The sequence below is a fragment of the Leopardus geoffroyi genome, chromosome D3 (assembly GCF_018350155.1).
Source record: "Leopardus geoffroyi isolate Oge1 chromosome D3, O.geoffroyi_Oge1_pat1.0, whole genome shotgun sequence".
Classification (NCBI taxonomy): Eukaryota; Metazoa; Chordata; class Mammalia; order Carnivora; family Felidae; genus Leopardus; species Leopardus geoffroyi.
In genome coordinates this window covers 10956501-10974022 of record NC_059339.1, presented here as the reverse complement: position 1 = coordinate 10974022, position 17522 = coordinate 10956501, and the positions used below count along the sequence as shown (strand labels likewise).

Here is a 17522-nt window from a genome sequence, read left to right as displayed (position 1 = left end):
ACAGCTTAGACTTGAACAAGAAGCATGATAGCCCTCGAACCACACGGATGTGAACTGCACAGGTCCACTTATATGTGGGTTTTTTAATACTATACACGTATTTTCTCTTCTTTACGATGTTCTTAAGGTTTTGTTTTGTGTTTTGTTTGTTTGAATAGTAAGTGGGAGCCATGGCAGCGGTTTCTGGAACGCACACCACGGAACCAGCCTCTGGCATAAACACCAGCTCTGCCACTTCCTCGCTGTGCCAACTCGGGTCAGTCCCTCAGCCTCTCTGTGCTTTGTTCCTTCAACTGTAAGAGGGGGCTAGAACACAGCCTCTCTGGTGGAGTTACAGAGAGGATCACGCAAGTTAAGACGTGTAAAACATTTAGAACAGCAGACAGTGGCGGCATGCGAGGGTGGGAAGTGTGGCGACACGACGTCGTCGGATCACGGAGTACTCGTTGCGTGTCAGCATCCAGACCGAGCTCAGAAAGGTCAAGCCGCTGTCCCGAAGTCACACAGCACTGGCAGAGCCAGAGCTCAGAAGCCGAGGGGCCAGGCTCCAGAGCACCTGTCTTAGAAGCGCACCAAGTGGGGACGCCAGGATGGCTGCATCAGAGGGCAGATAAGACTGGAGGGGTGGCCCGGGTCACTGACCCGTGCCCTCCCGGAGCCCAGAGCTACGTTCGTCAGCCAGCCCCTGTCCCTGACGCCCACAGCTGCCAAACACTCACGCTGGCCAGTCCCCCGGGTTATTCATTAAGCTTCCTCTTACCAGCTTCACCCCAGCTGTCGCCAGGGCGAGGAGGGTTGGAACCTCGGACACGGGAGCCTGGTCCTCCCGATTCCCGTTTAACCCCGGACTCTGTGTCATTCACTTTCCAGGCCACGGGGGCAGCATTGCACCAACCGGGGCTAGCCTAGCCTGCAAGTAACCCAGCTGGGATGTGGACCCGGGTCTTCTGATGTCCGATGCAACACGGCACCTCAGCTGAGGTCTCGGATCCCTCGACTCTCGCCAAGACGCTAAATCCTTCTAGCGCAGAGAGGGTCTCAAACCCGGGGGCCGCATTTCCGCTGACTGGAGCTAACCCACCATGTCCTCTAACACAGTATATGTGGCTCTCCACCTGCCACCGTCCCCATCCCTCCCTGTGGCATCCTCAACACCCAACAGGCCCCCGCCCGGCCCCTGAGATTTCTGAGTTTGAGAGTCTTGCACACCGGAACTCTCCCTCTCTCTCTCGCCCTTGAAAAGAAGGAGTCAGTTATCAAGGGAGAAGCAGAGGGCACAGAAAGGTCGAGCGACTTGGCCCAAGTTGCCCAGCAAACAGGCCACAGGACCAGTCTTCAGGGGAGCCCACATCCAACCTGGATGCTCTTGTCCTCAGAGACTTACAAACCCACAGCCATCTTGTCTGAGCTGAAAGAATCTATGTGGGCCTAATCCAACCTCTTTCTGGATGGAGAAGCTGAAGCCAGCGGCGGGGCGGGGGGGGGGGGGGGGGGGGGGAAGCGAACAGCTTAACATCTGCCCTCAAGCAAGACCAAGGGAAATTCTTGCCAGACTTTCAGAATTAAGCCTTTCCTTTAGGCATTCAGCAAACATCACCCCAAACCACCAAACCCTAGACCCTAGGGAAGGAGAGATGAAAACAAATATACATTCCTTGCCCTCAAGGGGCTTAGAGTCGACATATCAGTACATAGATGCCATAAAGTGTTAGGGATGAAAATCAGAGCAACAGGGGCGCCTGGGTGGCGCAGTCGGTTAAGCGTCCGACTTCAGCCAGGTCACGATCTCGCGGTCCGTGAGTTCGAGCCCCGCGTCAGGCTCTGGGCTGATGGCTCAGAGCCTGGAGCCTGTTTCCGATTCTGTGTCTCCCTCTCTCTCTGCCCCTCCCCCGTTCATGCTCTGTCTCTCTCTGTCCCAAAAATAAATAAACGTTGAAAAAAAAATTAAAAAAAAAAATCAGAGCAACAATAAAATGCCATTAAAAAAAGCTTTTGTGGTGGGGGGGGGGCGGGTCCTGACTGGCTTAGGCTAGCAGCGTGGAGCCTGCTTGGGATTCCCTCTCTCTCCCTCTCGCTCTGACCCTTTCCCACTCTCTCTCTCTCCCGTCCTCCCCCTCTCTCTCAAAAATAAACTTAGGGGGAAAAAAAAAACAATGGGGTTGGCAAAAACTCTTCAAAAGCATGAAAACGACAACAACCAGGGCTGGTGAGCATGAGGGAAAATGGGCTCTCTCGTACCTGGCTGGGGCGATCAGAAATTGCCACAGCGTTTCGGAAAATAGATCTGTTGATACCGATTACAATTTAATCCATACCCATTCCTTTGACCAAGACACATTAATTTAAGAGGTTTACTCTCCAAAGTAAAAAGTGCCAGAGGGAAGGGATAGGAGTATGAGAAGGTTTCTTAGAATCCTGTTCAGAACAGCACACAAAGAAACAAAAAGCTGAAAGCTTGGACGCCCTTGAATCCGGAAATGGTTGTTAAGTCGTAATACGCTCTCAGCACGCAATTTTATGCAGTCATCGCAGAGAATGAATTAGCTGCAACTCCACTGGCCCAAAGAGACAGTCACAACGCATTGTAAGTGAGAAGAGGAGAGCATATATACGTACGGTGGATAAGAGCTTCTTTTCTTTTTACGAAGAACCGTGACCCAAAGTGCGTCATATACCAGCCTGCGGTTGCGTAAGTACCTGTAGGCTCGTGGAGAACAATGCCGATCACGTTGGTTGTCCTTGGGGGACCCGGGAACTGGGGACGAGGGAGGAGAGGGGTGAGGAGACACGGGGGCCGTAATGAAACCGGGGATGGAAATGTCCCGTCACCTGCACTGTCCAATGTGTTAGCCCCTCATCACCACCTACGGCTGCTGCCCGCGTGAGATGTGTGTGCACAACTCGGGAGCTGAACTGTAAGTCTTGTTCGATCTTCATTAAACCTAAATACTGCGAGTGGCCACCGGCGACTGGACTGGGCAGCAAGATTCTGAAGAATCTAAGAGACAGTGCGGACCCAACATGAGACATATCGCTGTCACCAGGAACGCAAGCAGCATCGGGAAATCCTTAGGCTTTGCGTAACGATGCCCTCGCCCCAAGCCAGACAGATTTGAGTGGCCTGCAGACAGAAAGACAACGACCCAACAGGGACGTAAGTCCCCAAAACAAACACTCGGTCCGTGTGGCATACAGACGGACACAACTTTTAAAAATCCCACACCTGGGGCGCCTGGGTGGCTCAGCTGGTGAGCGCCCAGCTCTTGACTTCGGCTCAGGTCACGATCCCAGGGTCGTGGGATCGAGCCCGGTGTCAGGCCCTGCACCGGGCACGGAGCCTGCCTAAGATTTTCTCTCTCCCTCTCCCATTTGCTCTCTGACTCTCCTAAAAAAAAAACAAAACAAAACAAAACAAAACAAAAAAAACCATACCCGGAAAAAAGAGGGAACTTTACACGAAGACACCTGACAAAGACCAGTTCAACCGGGCAGTGAAGGTTAGTATCAGCAGTGATAAGTCACGTCCGTACTTGACAGGGCCTTCTCGTGATGCGAGAACGCTGAGAGGACCGCGTCACCTCCACGGTCTTCCTCCCCGGATCCCCGAACCCCGTCCTACTCATGAGAACAAAACAAAACACAACACAAAATCCACGGCCGGTACTATTTGAAACTGCCAAGGGCATGGAAAGCAAGGAAAAGTCTGGGGACTGTCACAGCCAAGAGGGACTTAAGGAGACAGAAGGACAAAACGTAGCACGCACCCCTGGATGGGACTGCGGGGCAAAGGAAGGACGTTAGGGAAGAGCCAGGAGGTCTGAATAGAGCACCGACTTCAGGGAGTAACAGGGTATCGATATCGGATCAATAATCTTTTTTTTTTTATTTATTTAAAAAAGATTTTTTTAACGTTTTTATTTATTTTTGAGACAGAGAGAGACAGAGCATGAACGGGGGAGGGGCAGAGAGAGAGGGAGACACAGAATCGGAAACAGGCTCCAGGCTCTGAGCCGTCAGCCCAGAGCCCGACGCGGGGCTCGAACTCCCGGACCGCGAGATCATGACTCGAGCCGAAGTCGGACGCCCAGCCGACTGAGCCCCCCACGCACCCGTCCTGGATCCGTAACTGTGACACATGTACCACAGTAATGTAAGTCGTTAACAACAGGGGACACTGGAAGCCGGGTATCCGGGAAGTAACTGCACTATCTACGCAGTTTTAGAGTTCCTTTTCGGTCCGTCTAAACCTGTTCTAAACTAAAAAAAAGGGGCTTTTCAAAGTCCCTACCCCCAGACCTACAAAAGTAGCGGGAAATAAACAATACCCCTTACAAGCAGATTCTGTGCAGAAAGCTTCTCCTCCGAGAGGGCTTACATAATGGGGCTGTTTTCACTCCCGGTAACATAGAGCTTCTGTCACAGAAGTCCTGTGTTTCCCAGCGAAGACAGAAACAGGCCCAAGCCTGGGACAGAGATGTCGAGAAGCTAGCGGATGACAGAGAAGAAGCTGGAAAAGAGATGGGTTGCAAGCCTCAGAGAAAGAAGGGGCAGCGAACGGGAGCTATCCGGGATCATCAGCAGTTTTTCCCTTCTGCCGGTTATTTGTCTGCCTGGCCGGGAAAATGCACGCGGTGGGGCGTGTGTGAGGGAGGAATGATCTTTTGAGCTTATGAACTTATCACTCCCTCCCCCTTACTTCCCTCCCCGGGGAGGAGAGAGAGACAGAGACAAAGACACGTGGAGAAAGGAAGCAAGCAAGCAAGGGATGAAGAGTCCTGATTGACGGCATCGGCTGATGTCCGTGGTGTCACCACTCCCTCTGTGGACAGTTTCAAGCTACCAAAGCTTGGCTCACGAATGTCCCGCAAAGTTGAGAGTTGGAAGGAACCTACTCCCCAGCTCCACTGCTGGGGAAGGCGGAGGGGGGGCGTCCTACAAGCAGGGGGTGCTCTTTGCCTCTGGGAAAGGAGGGAACAACAAAATAAGAGAAAAGGTTTGTGGCAGTGGCCACAACTCAGGGAAGACACCTTGAGTTTCCAAGCATTCTCTGGAACAGTTGCCACGGGCCCCAGACCATAGGACAAGGACCCACGTGGCTGGGAAGGAGGAAGGGCCCCCAGGCGAGCTGGGGTCAGGGGGCAGACAGCTGAGAGCCACCCGGCACCCCACCTTGTACCGCCTTGGCCCCTGAATGTCCCTGCCGTCTCTGGTGAGCAGGAGAAACCCCTCACTGCCTCCAGCTAATTATCTGCATGAAATAAATAAAAATTAGCCTTGGGGGCGCCTGGGTGGCTCCGTCGGTTAAGCGTCCGACTTGGGCCCAGGTCATGATCTCACAGTTCGTGGGTTCGAGCCCCGCGTCCGGCTCTGTGCTGACGGCTCAGAGCCTGGAGCCTGCTTCAGATTCTGTGTCTCCCTCTCTCTCTCTGCTCCTTCCCCGCTCGCGCTCTGTCTCTGTCTCTCTCTCTCTCTCGAAAATAAATAAAATAAACATTAAAAAAAAATAATTAAAATAAAAAATTAATCAGGGTTAAGGGAAAATAAAGAAGTCTCCATTTGTTGCACATGGAGTGTGTGGTCTGAGATTTAATCCTGCTGCAAATATCTTGATTCTTCTATGAACTTTGGACAAAATCCCTCAGAGGCCACCTGGACCTAGCCAACTCCATCCATCACATGTTGATTGATGGGTGATGATAAGCCCAAGGGGGAGGCCCAGGGTGGCCCTGGGGTCCTGACCTTGGCCGTGGCCAGTTTTAGCCATAAAGGCCCAAGAGACTGTTGTCACATTTTCGGATGACGCAAAGCCGGGAAGCGTCCCTACAGACGGCTGTGTCCAATGACCGAAGGAGGGGTCACAAAGTCTCAATCGCATCAAATGATGGACTGAAGCCAGGCGAATGAACATGAAGAGGACTGAATGCCAAGTCCCACAGTAGAAATCACAGAGGTTAAGTCCATCACGTCCAAAACAAGATAGGCCTTATCTGATTGGGTTAATTTCACCAAGAAAAAAAAAATCTTTTAACTTCTCTGGAGGTCGATTGGGAAGTAGTTGGATACAGAACAACAGCTTTTTAAGATAAAGCACATGTCACCCAGGTGGGATTAATTCATTTCTCCTGGTCATATTAATAGAAGTAGAGAAGGTAGAATGAGGGAGGTATGGGTCTCATTCCATATTACCCTTACGCAGGTTTCCTTAACCTTGGCACTACTGATATTTGGGGCCAGATAACCCTTTGTGTTTCTTTGGTGGGGGGCTGTCCTGTGCCCGACGGGATGTTGAGCGGATAGAGGATAGAGAGGGGAATCCAGCAGGGAAGGGGTCCGTACAAACCTGCCCTAAGGCTGCTTATGAGCTCCCAGGGAGAGACTCCAGGGGCCGCCAGGCTGCAGAAGCCCAAAGAGGCACTAACCCACGACTGGCTGGGGAGGGAACATGAACGAGGAAGGGAGATTCAGGGCCAGGGGACCAGCAAGTGTGGGAAGGTCCTGGATTACGATAATGAGACCGAAGACGATCAGAACGGCAGCTACCATTCTCGGATCCCTTACTCTGTGCCTGGCCCTAGGCTGCAATACCCAGACCCGGGAGGGATCATCGTCCCCGTTTCTGGGGGCAAGAAACTGAGGCTCAGGGAAGTTAAGTGACTTCTCTGAGGTCACACCCGGGTGTCAGTTTCAACCCCGGTCTGACGGGCTGACGGGAGCCAGAGACCTTAACCAATCAGCAGCCTCCAGGGCTGGCGGCTCCAGCCAGGGCGGGCAAACAGAGAGGGGAGCTGCCCGGTCCTCTCTGAGCTGTGAAAACAATCGTCAGAACCCCCGCCTCCCGCGGCCAAGGACACGCTGATTTGGCCATCCTCGGGGATGCTTCTGGAAAAGGTGTGATGTAATGGAAGCAGCAGGCCCAGGAGAGGGACGCAGCTTGCCCAAGGTTCCCCAGCCAGACTCCCATCCCTCCTCCCGGGACGGGGACTGCGCTGCCCCCTGGCCTTCCGACGTTGGATAGATCCAGGCCTCAGTTTGCCCATCTGCTAAATGGGAGAGGGTGAGGGAGAGGGGCACTTTCTGCCCCTACTTCTGAAGCCCTTTCAAAGGAGGACTAGATGGAAGAGAAGAGCCCTTGTTCCCCATCACCCAGAGCTAAGAACTCAAACGCCTTCTTGGGTACCAGAAAATAAGGATGGCCATCACCTCTCAAGGGTCCACCACTCGCCAAACACTATCCTTATAACTTTACACCAGTTCGGTTTCAATCCTCGTAACAAATCTACAAAGCGGACACTATTATCAGTTAAAAAAACAACAACAACAACTGAGGCACAGAGAGGTTAAGTAACTCGTCCAAGGTCACACAGCAAGTCGATGACCAAAGTTGGATTTGAACCTGGGCCCGTCAGAAAAGTGACTCACTTGCTGTATGAAAGCTGCCACACCTCGGGACGGGAGAGTCACAGGCCCGAACTGATCCCACTGAGGTCTGCACAGGGACGGCTGCCCCTCCTCCCCCAAGACCTTCCAGGGAGGGGGCACAGGGGAGCAAGCGGCAGATGTCCACAACAGGGGTGTACGTGTGGCCTTCGTTCCTCTTTCGGGCGCTCACACGGTTGGCTGTCTTAACGGGGTGGTTTTCAAATCACAGCACTGACACATTCTTGCTGAAGCGAAGGAAACAACGGGCAGAAGTCTCAGGAAAGACAGACTCGACTTGCCCCACCCCTGGCAGCTCCCGGCCGCCCTCCCCCACCCCCCAGTCCTGCGTCTGCCAAGAACTCCGACTTCCTGAGCCTGTCTGCTCACCTGCGACAGGGGGCTCAACACGTCCACTCGCCTGGCGGTTCCAGAGTTAAGCGAGACCCCACACGGCCACACTCGGAACGGGATTGGCCACAGGCAGCGGCTTGGGCGTCGTGAGTGCCGGCTGTATACGCTCAGATGCACACAGGGAGGCTGTGCCTACCGCGTGGGAGCTTCGCGATGCCCACGCGTCTTCAGTCCTGCTGCACCCCGTGAGAGGGACGGCTGGGCGGGCTGTCTGTGCCCTCGCGGCCCTCCGTCTCATTGCTATTCTCGTCCTGGCCAGCGGGACAAGAGGGCTTTGTTGAAGGGGCCGGAAAAGGCCAGCCGGACGTGTGTGCACGCAGCACCCCTGGGGGCTTACGGACCCCTGCCCACGGCCAGAGACAGACAGACAGGAGGCTCGGCACGGGGCAGGGAGTGAGCAGGTCCACACGTTATTGGGTCATCTAATCTGCGGAGGGAGGTTCCATTTTCACCCCCCCCCCCCCCCCATCTTCCGGATGAGCAGAGGGAGGCTCCAGGAGGCAAACGGACCTGCCCAGGGCAACACAGCTAGTAACGGGCAGAGCCAGGACTTGAACCCCGACCCGCCAGGGTGGTCCCCAGAAGGCCATCTGCCCCTTCGAGACGAAAGCCTCACCGAGAGCGCCAGAGGAAGGCAATGGAGACCTGTGCTCACACTGCAGCCCACTGGGGTCTGGGGCCGGCTCATCTCTGTCACCACGTGGGTCTCCGCTTCCCTTGTCGTCAAATGAGGGTAGTGACAGTACCCACTTTCCCCTGGGGGCCCACTAGGTGCCAAGCACCTGCTAGTGACTAAGTGCACCGTCTCACGCCATCCTCCCGCAGGCCCTGGGGGAGGGTGGGGGTGGGGAAGGGAGGTGGCCACCGAGGACAGAGCCCCGAGGGAGACGCAGGCAGGACCAGCCCGGCCAGCTTCCCCCTCCCCTCCCGGAAGCCCCCGGGCCAGCGGCCAGGGGCGGGGCCTGGCGGGGGGGCGTGGCCAGCCCCGGGGCTCCATTGGCTGACGGGAGGCGCCCAGGGAATAAAGCCTGGGACCGAAGGCCCAGACCCGTAGTCCCTGGGACAAATCGGGAGACCCTCTACCTGCCCCGCTACCCTCCATCTGTCCGAGGCCCATCTACCCAGTCCATCCATCTAGATCACCTCCTGGCCGTCCCTTCCCGGCTTGCTCGCTCTGTCCAGCCGCCTTGGCCAGGTAAGTACCCCTCCTCAGTCCCACCCCAGACTGGAGTGCCTGCCGACCAGCGAGGGGGCAGGTTCCAGGCCAAGGCGAGGAGGGAGAGTCCGTGGAGGGTAAAAACCCATGCTCTGAAGCCAGACCGGCTGCGTTGGCATCTAGCTCTGGGCCTCAGTGGTCTCTTCTCTAAAATGGGGGTCATGACGGAGATCATGTGCTCAAAATGAGAGTTCGTTTTTATTGAGCTCTTGCTATGAGAGGGGGAGTGACTTCTTCTTCTTCTCCTTCTTCTTAATTTATTTTTGAGAGACGGAATGCGAGTGGGTTAGGGGCAGAGAGAGAGGGAGACACAGAATCCGAAGCGGGGTCCAGGCTCTGAGCTGTCAGCACAGAGCCCGACGCAGGGCTTGAACCCACGAACTGGGAGATCATGACCTGAGCCGAAGTCGTGATGCTCAGCCGACTGAGCCACCCAGGCGCCCCGAGGGGGAGTGACTTCTGAGCGAGAGGGGACACATAGACAGCAGCTTCCAGCCCCCTCCCTCCTCCGTGTTCGGCACCCCCCCCCCAGGATGTTGTGCTGGAGGGAGCAGTGCCCATAGGGGGTCCCTGCCCCTCATCTGAAGGCATCCGTGGTGCAACCAGACCCAGGTGGGGGCAGAGGCTTCCCAAATCCGCCCGAAAGCAGTCTTGGGGGGATGCCCCCCCACTGCCAACCCGGAGAGCTCCCTGAGGCCAGAGCTTGGCGACACGCACAAGGGGTCCCGTCAGCCAGAAGGGGGGGTGCCGTTGTTTCAGGAATAACTTCCAGGAGGGTAAGAATCAAATAGATATGGGGACGCTTCTGTAATGGGGTGCATCTAGTCTCCGGCTTTTGTTCAGGAGACCTAGGGGAGAAGTGGTATCCGTTCAGGGCCTCCCGCTCCCAGGCCCTGAATGTTAGTTAATTCACACAGACATCAGTTGTCCGTATGTGGGGGAGCTAAGGCTGGGGAGGTGGTCAGGAACCCCATCCCTCGCTTTTCTTCTGAGCCAGGCATATACGGCCCTCTCTGGGAGCCAGAGGCCTGAGCTGGAGGCCGTGGCCAGAGCGGGCTTCACCGGGTGGGTCACTGGAAATGGGGCAGGGGTGGGTGGGGAGGGGCAGCCAGCCTTGTGTGGGATGGAGAAGGACATGGGGAGGGCCAGACAGGCTCCCCACGCAACCACCCGCTGATCAGTTCTGGCTCAGCCCGAGTTGGGGAGACTCCAGGAGGAGAAGGGACGTGTGTGGTGGCCAGACTCTGGGCCACTTCAGCTTCTCGATCACCCAGAGCCCGTGCAGAAGGGGAGCCCTGAGCCGCGCCCACAGCCTGCAGCCCCGGTGCTAGACTGTCTCATCCAGTCCTGCCTCCCCCACTAACTAGCTGTGTGGCCTTGGGCAAGTCACATTAATATTCCGGTCCCTGTTGCTGTGTGACCAACCGCCCCAAGGTCAACAGCGTTCATCAGCGTTCATTGTATTGTTGTCTGTCATGGCCCTGGGGCTTATCGGGGCAGTTCGCGCACTGGGGTCTCTCAGATGGCTGCAGGGTGACATCTCAAGGTCACCCCGCCATGTCTGGCCATCAGCTGTCAGGTAGGGCACCTACCTGTGGCCTCTGCATGCGGCCTGGGCTTACTCCCATCCTGGCAGCTGGGTTTCGAGAGGGGAGCTGCCCCAGAGAGACGGCCAGGCGGAGGCTGTGTCCCCTTCTGTGACTTAGCCTGGGGAGCAGGGCTGCACTGGAGCCAGCAGATTGTGCCGTCTCTTCCCAGCTCCACAGGCAATGACGTCATGTTGGTAGCTCGAGAGTGGCCTTGCAGAAGGTTACGTACAGTACAGAAGTGCGCCCGCTACAAATCGGGGCTTTGTCTTGGGAGAGTCCATTGTTGAACATTCCCAAGCACACCACTGCTTGGAAATCACATCGTGTCTTTTCCAACTGCGGCCACAGACCACCCCCCTCCTCCAGGGTTCAAGGGGAGGAAACACAGAGCCCGCCTCTCACTGAGAAAAGCATCTGTGTCACATCATGAAGGGATGGGAAGGGCTTGCAGGGGCCATCCTGGGAAACACAATCCGAGCCTTTGTCCTCATCAGGAGAATGGGATAATGATGGCACCTCCCAGGATTGGTCAAAGGAATAAGTGAATTGATGTTGGTAAAGCTTAGGGGCGCCCGGATGGCTCAGTCGGTTAAGCGTCTGACCCTTGATTTTGGCTCAGGTCATGATCTCACCGCTCATGAGACTGAGCCCCGCATCGGGCTCTGTGCTGACAGCCCAGAGCCTGCTTGGGATTCTCTGTCTCCTTCCCTCTCTCTGCCCCTCTTCTGCTCATGTTCTCTCTCTCTCTCTCTCAAAATAAATAGGTAAACTTAAACTATATGTATCTGTCAAGTTTAAAATAGTGCCTGGCACATGGTAATCGCTTCATAAGCAATTAATAAACAATATAGTAATTATTATAAAATAATAATAATAATAAAAAGCTTTCCCTGGTTGGGTACAGGGCTTTCCAAAGGTTAGTATAAAAAAATACACGTGTTTAAATAAAGAGGCAATACCTCTTTGTAGCAAAAGAGTTAACTAGCACGAAAGGGGACGCCGAGTGCCCGCTCTCCCCAGAGAGCGTTTCTGACCCTAGCGAGTTTCTTGTGTGTTTCCTGCGATGTTCTATGCCCGCAGAAGCCTATGGATTGTGTGTGTGTGTCCCCATGTCCTCACACAGACTATACATACCCGCCGTCCTGCCCCTTCTTTAGCACGTAACCGTCTCGCAGCTCGCTCTGCATCCGCCCCTGCGAATCCATCTGAGTCACACCCCTTGACAGGTGCCAGGTCCCAATGCTATTTCTGAGTTCACAGCTTCCCAGCATAGTGTGCCCTGGGGGGGGGGGCTTCCCCCCCGTTTTACAGAAGAGGCAGCTGGAGCTGAGGGGGCATCGCTCGTCTGATGTCACCTGGTGAGTAGGTGGCTCAGTTGAGATGGGAATCCAGGCGTCCGGGATGCTTCTCATGTGGGCGTTTCCCTCGGCCTCGTGGGAGGGGAGGGCAGGGCCCGGGGCCGGCTCTCCCGACCATCTGGGTTTCCTTCCCGCCTCCCAGCAATGACCTCTGGAGAGCCCCTGCACGTGCAGACCCCCGTCCGTGACAGCATGTCCCTGTCCAAAGTGGCGGGCACCAGCGTCTATCTCAAGATGGACAGCGTCCAACCTTCAGGCTCCTTCAAGATCCGGGGCATTGGACACCTCTGCAGGATGGTACGAGATGGGCTCCGCGTCGTCTGAGGGAGGGGGCCAGTCCCACGACGCATCTGCGGTTAGCACTCCCCCCAAAGAGGCGGTGCCCGCGCGGGAGGGTCTGCCCCGGGGACTCATCCCAGAGCCGTCATTTGCTTGCCTTTCCCCCCGCACCCTTCCCCGAGCCAGGCCCTTTGGGGAGGGGCGATGTCCGCAGAGAGGCAAGGGCAATACGAAGTCCTACTCCCTGGGGGAGGGGAGAGCCCGGGGAAAGCCTGGGACGTGGGCCTGACCCTCCCCCCTTGTCTCCACAGTGGGCTGAGCAAGGCTGTGAACATTTCGTCTGCTCCTCGGGTCAGTGGCGGCGTGCCTCCTCCTGTGTGTCCCAGGGCTGGGCGCTCTACCTCTCTGGGCCCTGGTTTCCCCAGCGACAAGCCATTACAAACGCCGCGGCAGCCCCCGTTCAGAATTCCAGGGGGGGAGGCGGGAAGTCACTCGTGGGGGGGGGGGGGTGTTTGGAGCCCTGAGGCTGGGGACGACAGTCCCAGCTGGGCTCCCAAGGCCATCCTTCACTGACACTCTCCACCCCATCCCCGGCAGCGGGCAACGCAGGCATGGCAGCCGCCTATGCCGCCAGGAAGCTGGGCATCCCTGCCACCATCGTCGTGCCCAGCACCACACCTGCCCTCACCATCGAGCGGCTCAAGAATGAGGGCGCCGTGGTCAAGGTGGTGGGTGAGGTGAGCACCAACCTGGGGGCAGGGACCACGGAGGGGGGGGGCACCTGGTGGCAGGGCAGGGTCCCCCCCAGCCCCTCACCCTCTCCAACCTCCCCTGTGGTCTTGCAGATGTTGGATGAGGCCTTTGAGCTGGCCAAGGCCCTGGCAAAGAACAACCCAGGCTGGGTCTATATTCCTCCCTTTGACGACCCCCTCATCTGGTATGTGGAGCCCCAAGGCACCTGGTGCAGGGGGCGACAGAGGGCTCTCGTGGGCAGGTGACTGACGCGGGCAGCCGGAAACCCGGGTGGAGGTGGGGAGGAGGCGACTGGCCCAAAGCCAGTCAGCCGCCTGGGTTGAGGACGAGCGTCTCCAGGATCGCCCCCAGCCCCCGTGGGGTCTCCAGGGAGCCCAGCCCTGACCCGTGCCCCCCCACCCACCCCCGTCCCTAACTCTCCAGGGAAGGCCACACTTCCATCGTGAAAGAACTGAAGGAGACACTGAGTGCCAAGCCGGGGGCCATCGCGCTGTCGGTGGGTGGCGGGGGCCTGCTGTGCGGAGTGGTCCAGGGGCTGCAGGCGGTGGGCTGGGGGGACGTGCCCGTCATCGCCATGGAGACCGCCGGAGCCCACAGCTTCCACGCCGCCACCACTGCGGGCAAGCTCGTCTCCCTGCCCCAGGTTACCAGGTGAGCAGCGGGGCCCCCTCGGCGGATGTTCGGCAGGCCTTGGGAAGCCCACCTCGGTGCCCGCTGCGAGGCAGAGCCCCGCTACCCGGCCCGTTTTACAGATGAGGAAACCAAGGCTTTCCACTTGCCCAGAGTCACACGGCCAGAGAGCGGGTCCGCTGGGACCGAGCCCAGGTCTGTGTGACTCTGTAGGATGAACGTCACATTTCCTCACGTGAAGAGTTCACTGTTAATCACTGACCGAGGCCCCTGCCACAGGGTTTTACACCCCTCGTTAATCTGCCAAATGGTTGGCCCCTAACAGGGGCCAGTCTGAGCCCCTAACAGGTGCAAGCATTGACGATCCCGGGGACAGGCTGGTGAACAAACACAGCCCCTGCTCCTAAGGAGTTCATAGTCCAGCCCCGAACCTTTGACAGATGGTATGTAATTAGGATTAGGTTTGGTACGTTATACAGGAGGCCCAAGTAACAGTGACTTAAACAAGATGGAGCTTTACTTCCTCTCTATAAAGTGAAAAAAATGTCTAGAGGTACACAGTCTCGGGGCAGGGAGCTCCCTGAAGCCAGGGGTCCAGGTTCCTCGAGTTTGTTCTCCATCATCCTCATCATGTAGCCTTACGGCCCAAAAGGGCTGCCTAAGTGCCAACTGTCACACCCACAGTCCATCTGGCCAGAAACAGCCATGCCCCCTGCCTTTAAAGACACAGTACTTCCACTGACCTCTCACTGGCCAGCATTTAGTCACACGGCCACAACTACTGCAGGGGAGGCTGGGAAATGTCTTCCTATCGGCTCTCCACGTGTGCAGCTAGGATAGATACTGGGTAGACAGGTCCCTACCTCAGATAGGGAAGACTGAGTCCAGGTGAGACCTCCTTGTGGATTCCTGAGCCTGGTACCCAGCAGCCACCATGTTGGCCTCTGATCCTGCGCCGTAGGCATGGAAATAATGGCGGAGTGCCTACCACGAGTCACGTGCCAGGGCTCAGGGCTCAGGTGGTTCAGGCTGCAGGTGCTCATGGGAGACGTGAGCTGGGAATAAAGCCGACGATGACTCCAGGGAGGGCGGGGAGAAAGACAAGGCACCGATCACGCGTGCAGGTCCCAGGCTTACGTGGATCCTGCTCCGGGTGTCCACACCACCACTCCCTGAACACATAACCGTGGGCCAGTGACCCGCGTGCTCTCTGCCCGGGTTTCCTCTTCCACGGAATCGAACCGGTGGAACGGCAAACGCAGCCGTGAGGATTTAAAAATGCGCATAAAACGGGTGGTACCTCCTACTCCCTCGAGAAGGGGTCGCTATGTCTGTTTATGGGGGAGGACCGACCGTTCGAGAGCTCCGTCCGGAGACACAGGCACTGGAGTCCCTGGGGGACTCCTTGGAGGAGGTGGCCTTAATCCTGAGCCTTGAAGGACGGGGCGGGACTGGGACGGGCAGAGTGGTGCCCAGCTCAGGGAGGGTCGAGCAGGTGGCGTCCTTTCAGGGAACCGCAAGGGGGCTTTTCCGTCCGCGTGGATCAGGATAGGCTATTTACCCCACTCACGCCTCCGCGTCTTAGGAGGAGACCTCACTCTGGCGGGGAGCCTCTGGGGCCTTTCAGTGCTTTACAGCCACAGAGGGCATGCCCCGCACCCCTGCCCGTGGACCCCACTTCCCTCCTCCCTCTCAAATTCATTTTTCTCTTTCTATCCCTCCTCGTCCCGATCTCTGCCGCCTTCCTCCCTCCTGTTTTCCCCCGTTCCGGCCTTCTTCTCCATCGCCACCTCTCCCAGCGTGGCCAAGGCCCTGTGCGTGAAGACCGTGGGGGCTCAGGCCCTGAAGCTGTTTCAGGAACACCCCATTTTCTCTGAGGTGATCTCGGACCAGGAGGCTGTGGCCGCCATTGAGAAGTTTGTGGGTATGTGCCAAGTCCTTCCAAGCCCTGCTGGCTCAGGGACTAACTGGTGTCCTAACAGATCCCATTCACGACAAATTTTCCTCACAGTTCTGTCTCCCACCCCTTGCTAGAACTTCCCGTTAATGAAAGATAATACAAGGCAGCGGTATAAATAGAAAGGCCAAAGCCACAAGTGAAGAGGACTGATAACCATGATAGCAGGGAGCTTCCTGGTAGCCAGGGTGAAAAAGGAAAGCCAACCCCAGGGTTGGCTTCAGAAGTGGGTCTGTGATGCGGTTGGACTCTTTCTGGGTTCAGCCTAGGACAGGGACCGCGCACACACACACACACACACACACGAAAGGGAGCACTTAATCCTCCTGTACCAGCCGTCAGTTTGGCTAATCAACCATGGCGGTCTTGCTCAAGCGACGGCCCAAGCCTTCTCAACACAGTGCTCGGGCAGTTAACATGCATCGGTGGGAGCGCTCCGGGTGAAACCTAGCCCTGCCTCAGGGCTCCGAAGGTCAACTAGGATAGCGATGGGAGGTTTGGTGCCCAGACTCCTAGCCCTGAGTCTTTCCCAGGGACCCAACAGTCCCCTTGCCCCCTGCGGAAGCCAGGCCCCACCCTCATCACCCCCTCCTCTGGCAGATGACGAGAAGATCCTGGTGGAGCCCGCCTGCGGGGCGGCCCTGGCCGCCGTGTACAGCCGCGTGGTTCAGAAGCTTCAAGCGGAGGGGAAGCTCCGTGCCCCGCTGTCCTCCCTCGTGGTCATCGTCTGTGGCGGCAGCAACATCAGTCTGGGCCAGCTGCGCGCCCTCAAGGAACAGCTGGGCATGAAGAACGGGCTGCCCGAGTGAGGGCCTTTCTCCGCGGCCGCCTCCCCTACCCGGGGCGGGGGTGGGGGGTAGGTATCCCCGGGGGAGCTGGAGTTTTATCCAGCGTCTCACCGTAAATATTATTCTTGCGTCTGCCGGCGAGCCTGCGGCCCCGACCGGCGGTTCCTTCCGTTCCTTCTGGGCCGAGGGGCCGAAGCCCCAAGGTGGGGGGCGGGTCGGCCGCCAGGGAGTCGCGTCTCTGCGCGACTATCCTGGCCACCCCTGCTAGGCGACGGCTGCCCGCGTGTCCCCTACCAGGTCCCCAGGGCGGGATGGGCCCCCTCCCTGGAAGGGGCCATGGTGGGGGCCAGGGGCCAGAACTGAGAACCAGCTGCCCTCCCCGCCCCCCCCAAGCCCCGCCCAGCCCCGCCCTCAGGCGTTTTTCTAATTGCAGACTTTTTCGTTGAAAAAGAAAACAATATATTTATGGACTGAAGGTCCTTTGGGCTCCTCCTCCATCGCGGTTGGCCTCCCTCCCCTCCCCCACCCCACCCGCCCGCTCGCGGCCCCGGCTCTCAACAGCGAGCTCCCTGCACCCTCACCCCTGTAACCTCGGGGCCCCGAGGACACGGAGGCCAGGACCCTGCGCGCAGCTGGCCTCGCGCGCCCGGAGGCAGCGAGCAGGAAGCAAGGAAGGGCGCTGAACCAGACCTGGGGCAAGGGCCGCCTCCACTGGAGGCGGAACCAGCCGGCGAGGCGGACGAGGCCAGGAGCCGAATGACTTAGCACAGAACCGCTGGGAGCAGAGCAGCGAGCCCCCTACCGGTGGGGGTGGGCAAAGCTACACCGACTGGGCACCCATCTCGGGGGGGAGGGGAAGGGGCGGACTTGAAGAGAAGGTCACTCAAACCACGACACCCGTCTTCCGAGGAAAGTGTGGACAGAAGCCAGCGAAGGAAAACAGCCCGAGGAAGGCCTGCCAGGGCTCCCCGAGGTCCGAGAGGGGCACGCACACTGCTCATGGGCATCCCTGCGCCTCCGGCAGCAGCCTCAGGCAATTCATTGAATCCCCAAGGTCAGGGTGAAGCTTGAGACCCCCGGAGCCCCTCAGGACACGATGTGGCTCCCTCCGCAGAGTCCCAC

The 17522-nt window shown here is 57.6% G+C and overlaps 1 protein-coding gene across 1 annotated transcript; it reads left to right on the top strand.

Annotated features, from left to right (window-relative positions):
* Positions 1-8827: 8827 nt before the first annotated feature.
* On the top strand, positions 8828-16875 carry SDS (serine dehydratase). The gene is made up of 8 exons (XM_045459721.1): positions 8828-9025; positions 12136-12290; positions 12584-12623; positions 12870-13009; positions 13118-13209; positions 13449-13676; positions 15455-15579; positions 16213-16875. Exons 2-8 carry the CDS (start codon positions 12138-12140, stop codon positions 16419-16421), a joined length of 987 nt encoding a protein of 328 aa, XP_045315677.1. The 5' UTR covers positions 8828-9025; positions 12136-12137; the 3' UTR covers positions 16422-16875.
* Positions 16876-17522: the final 647 nt, after the last annotated feature.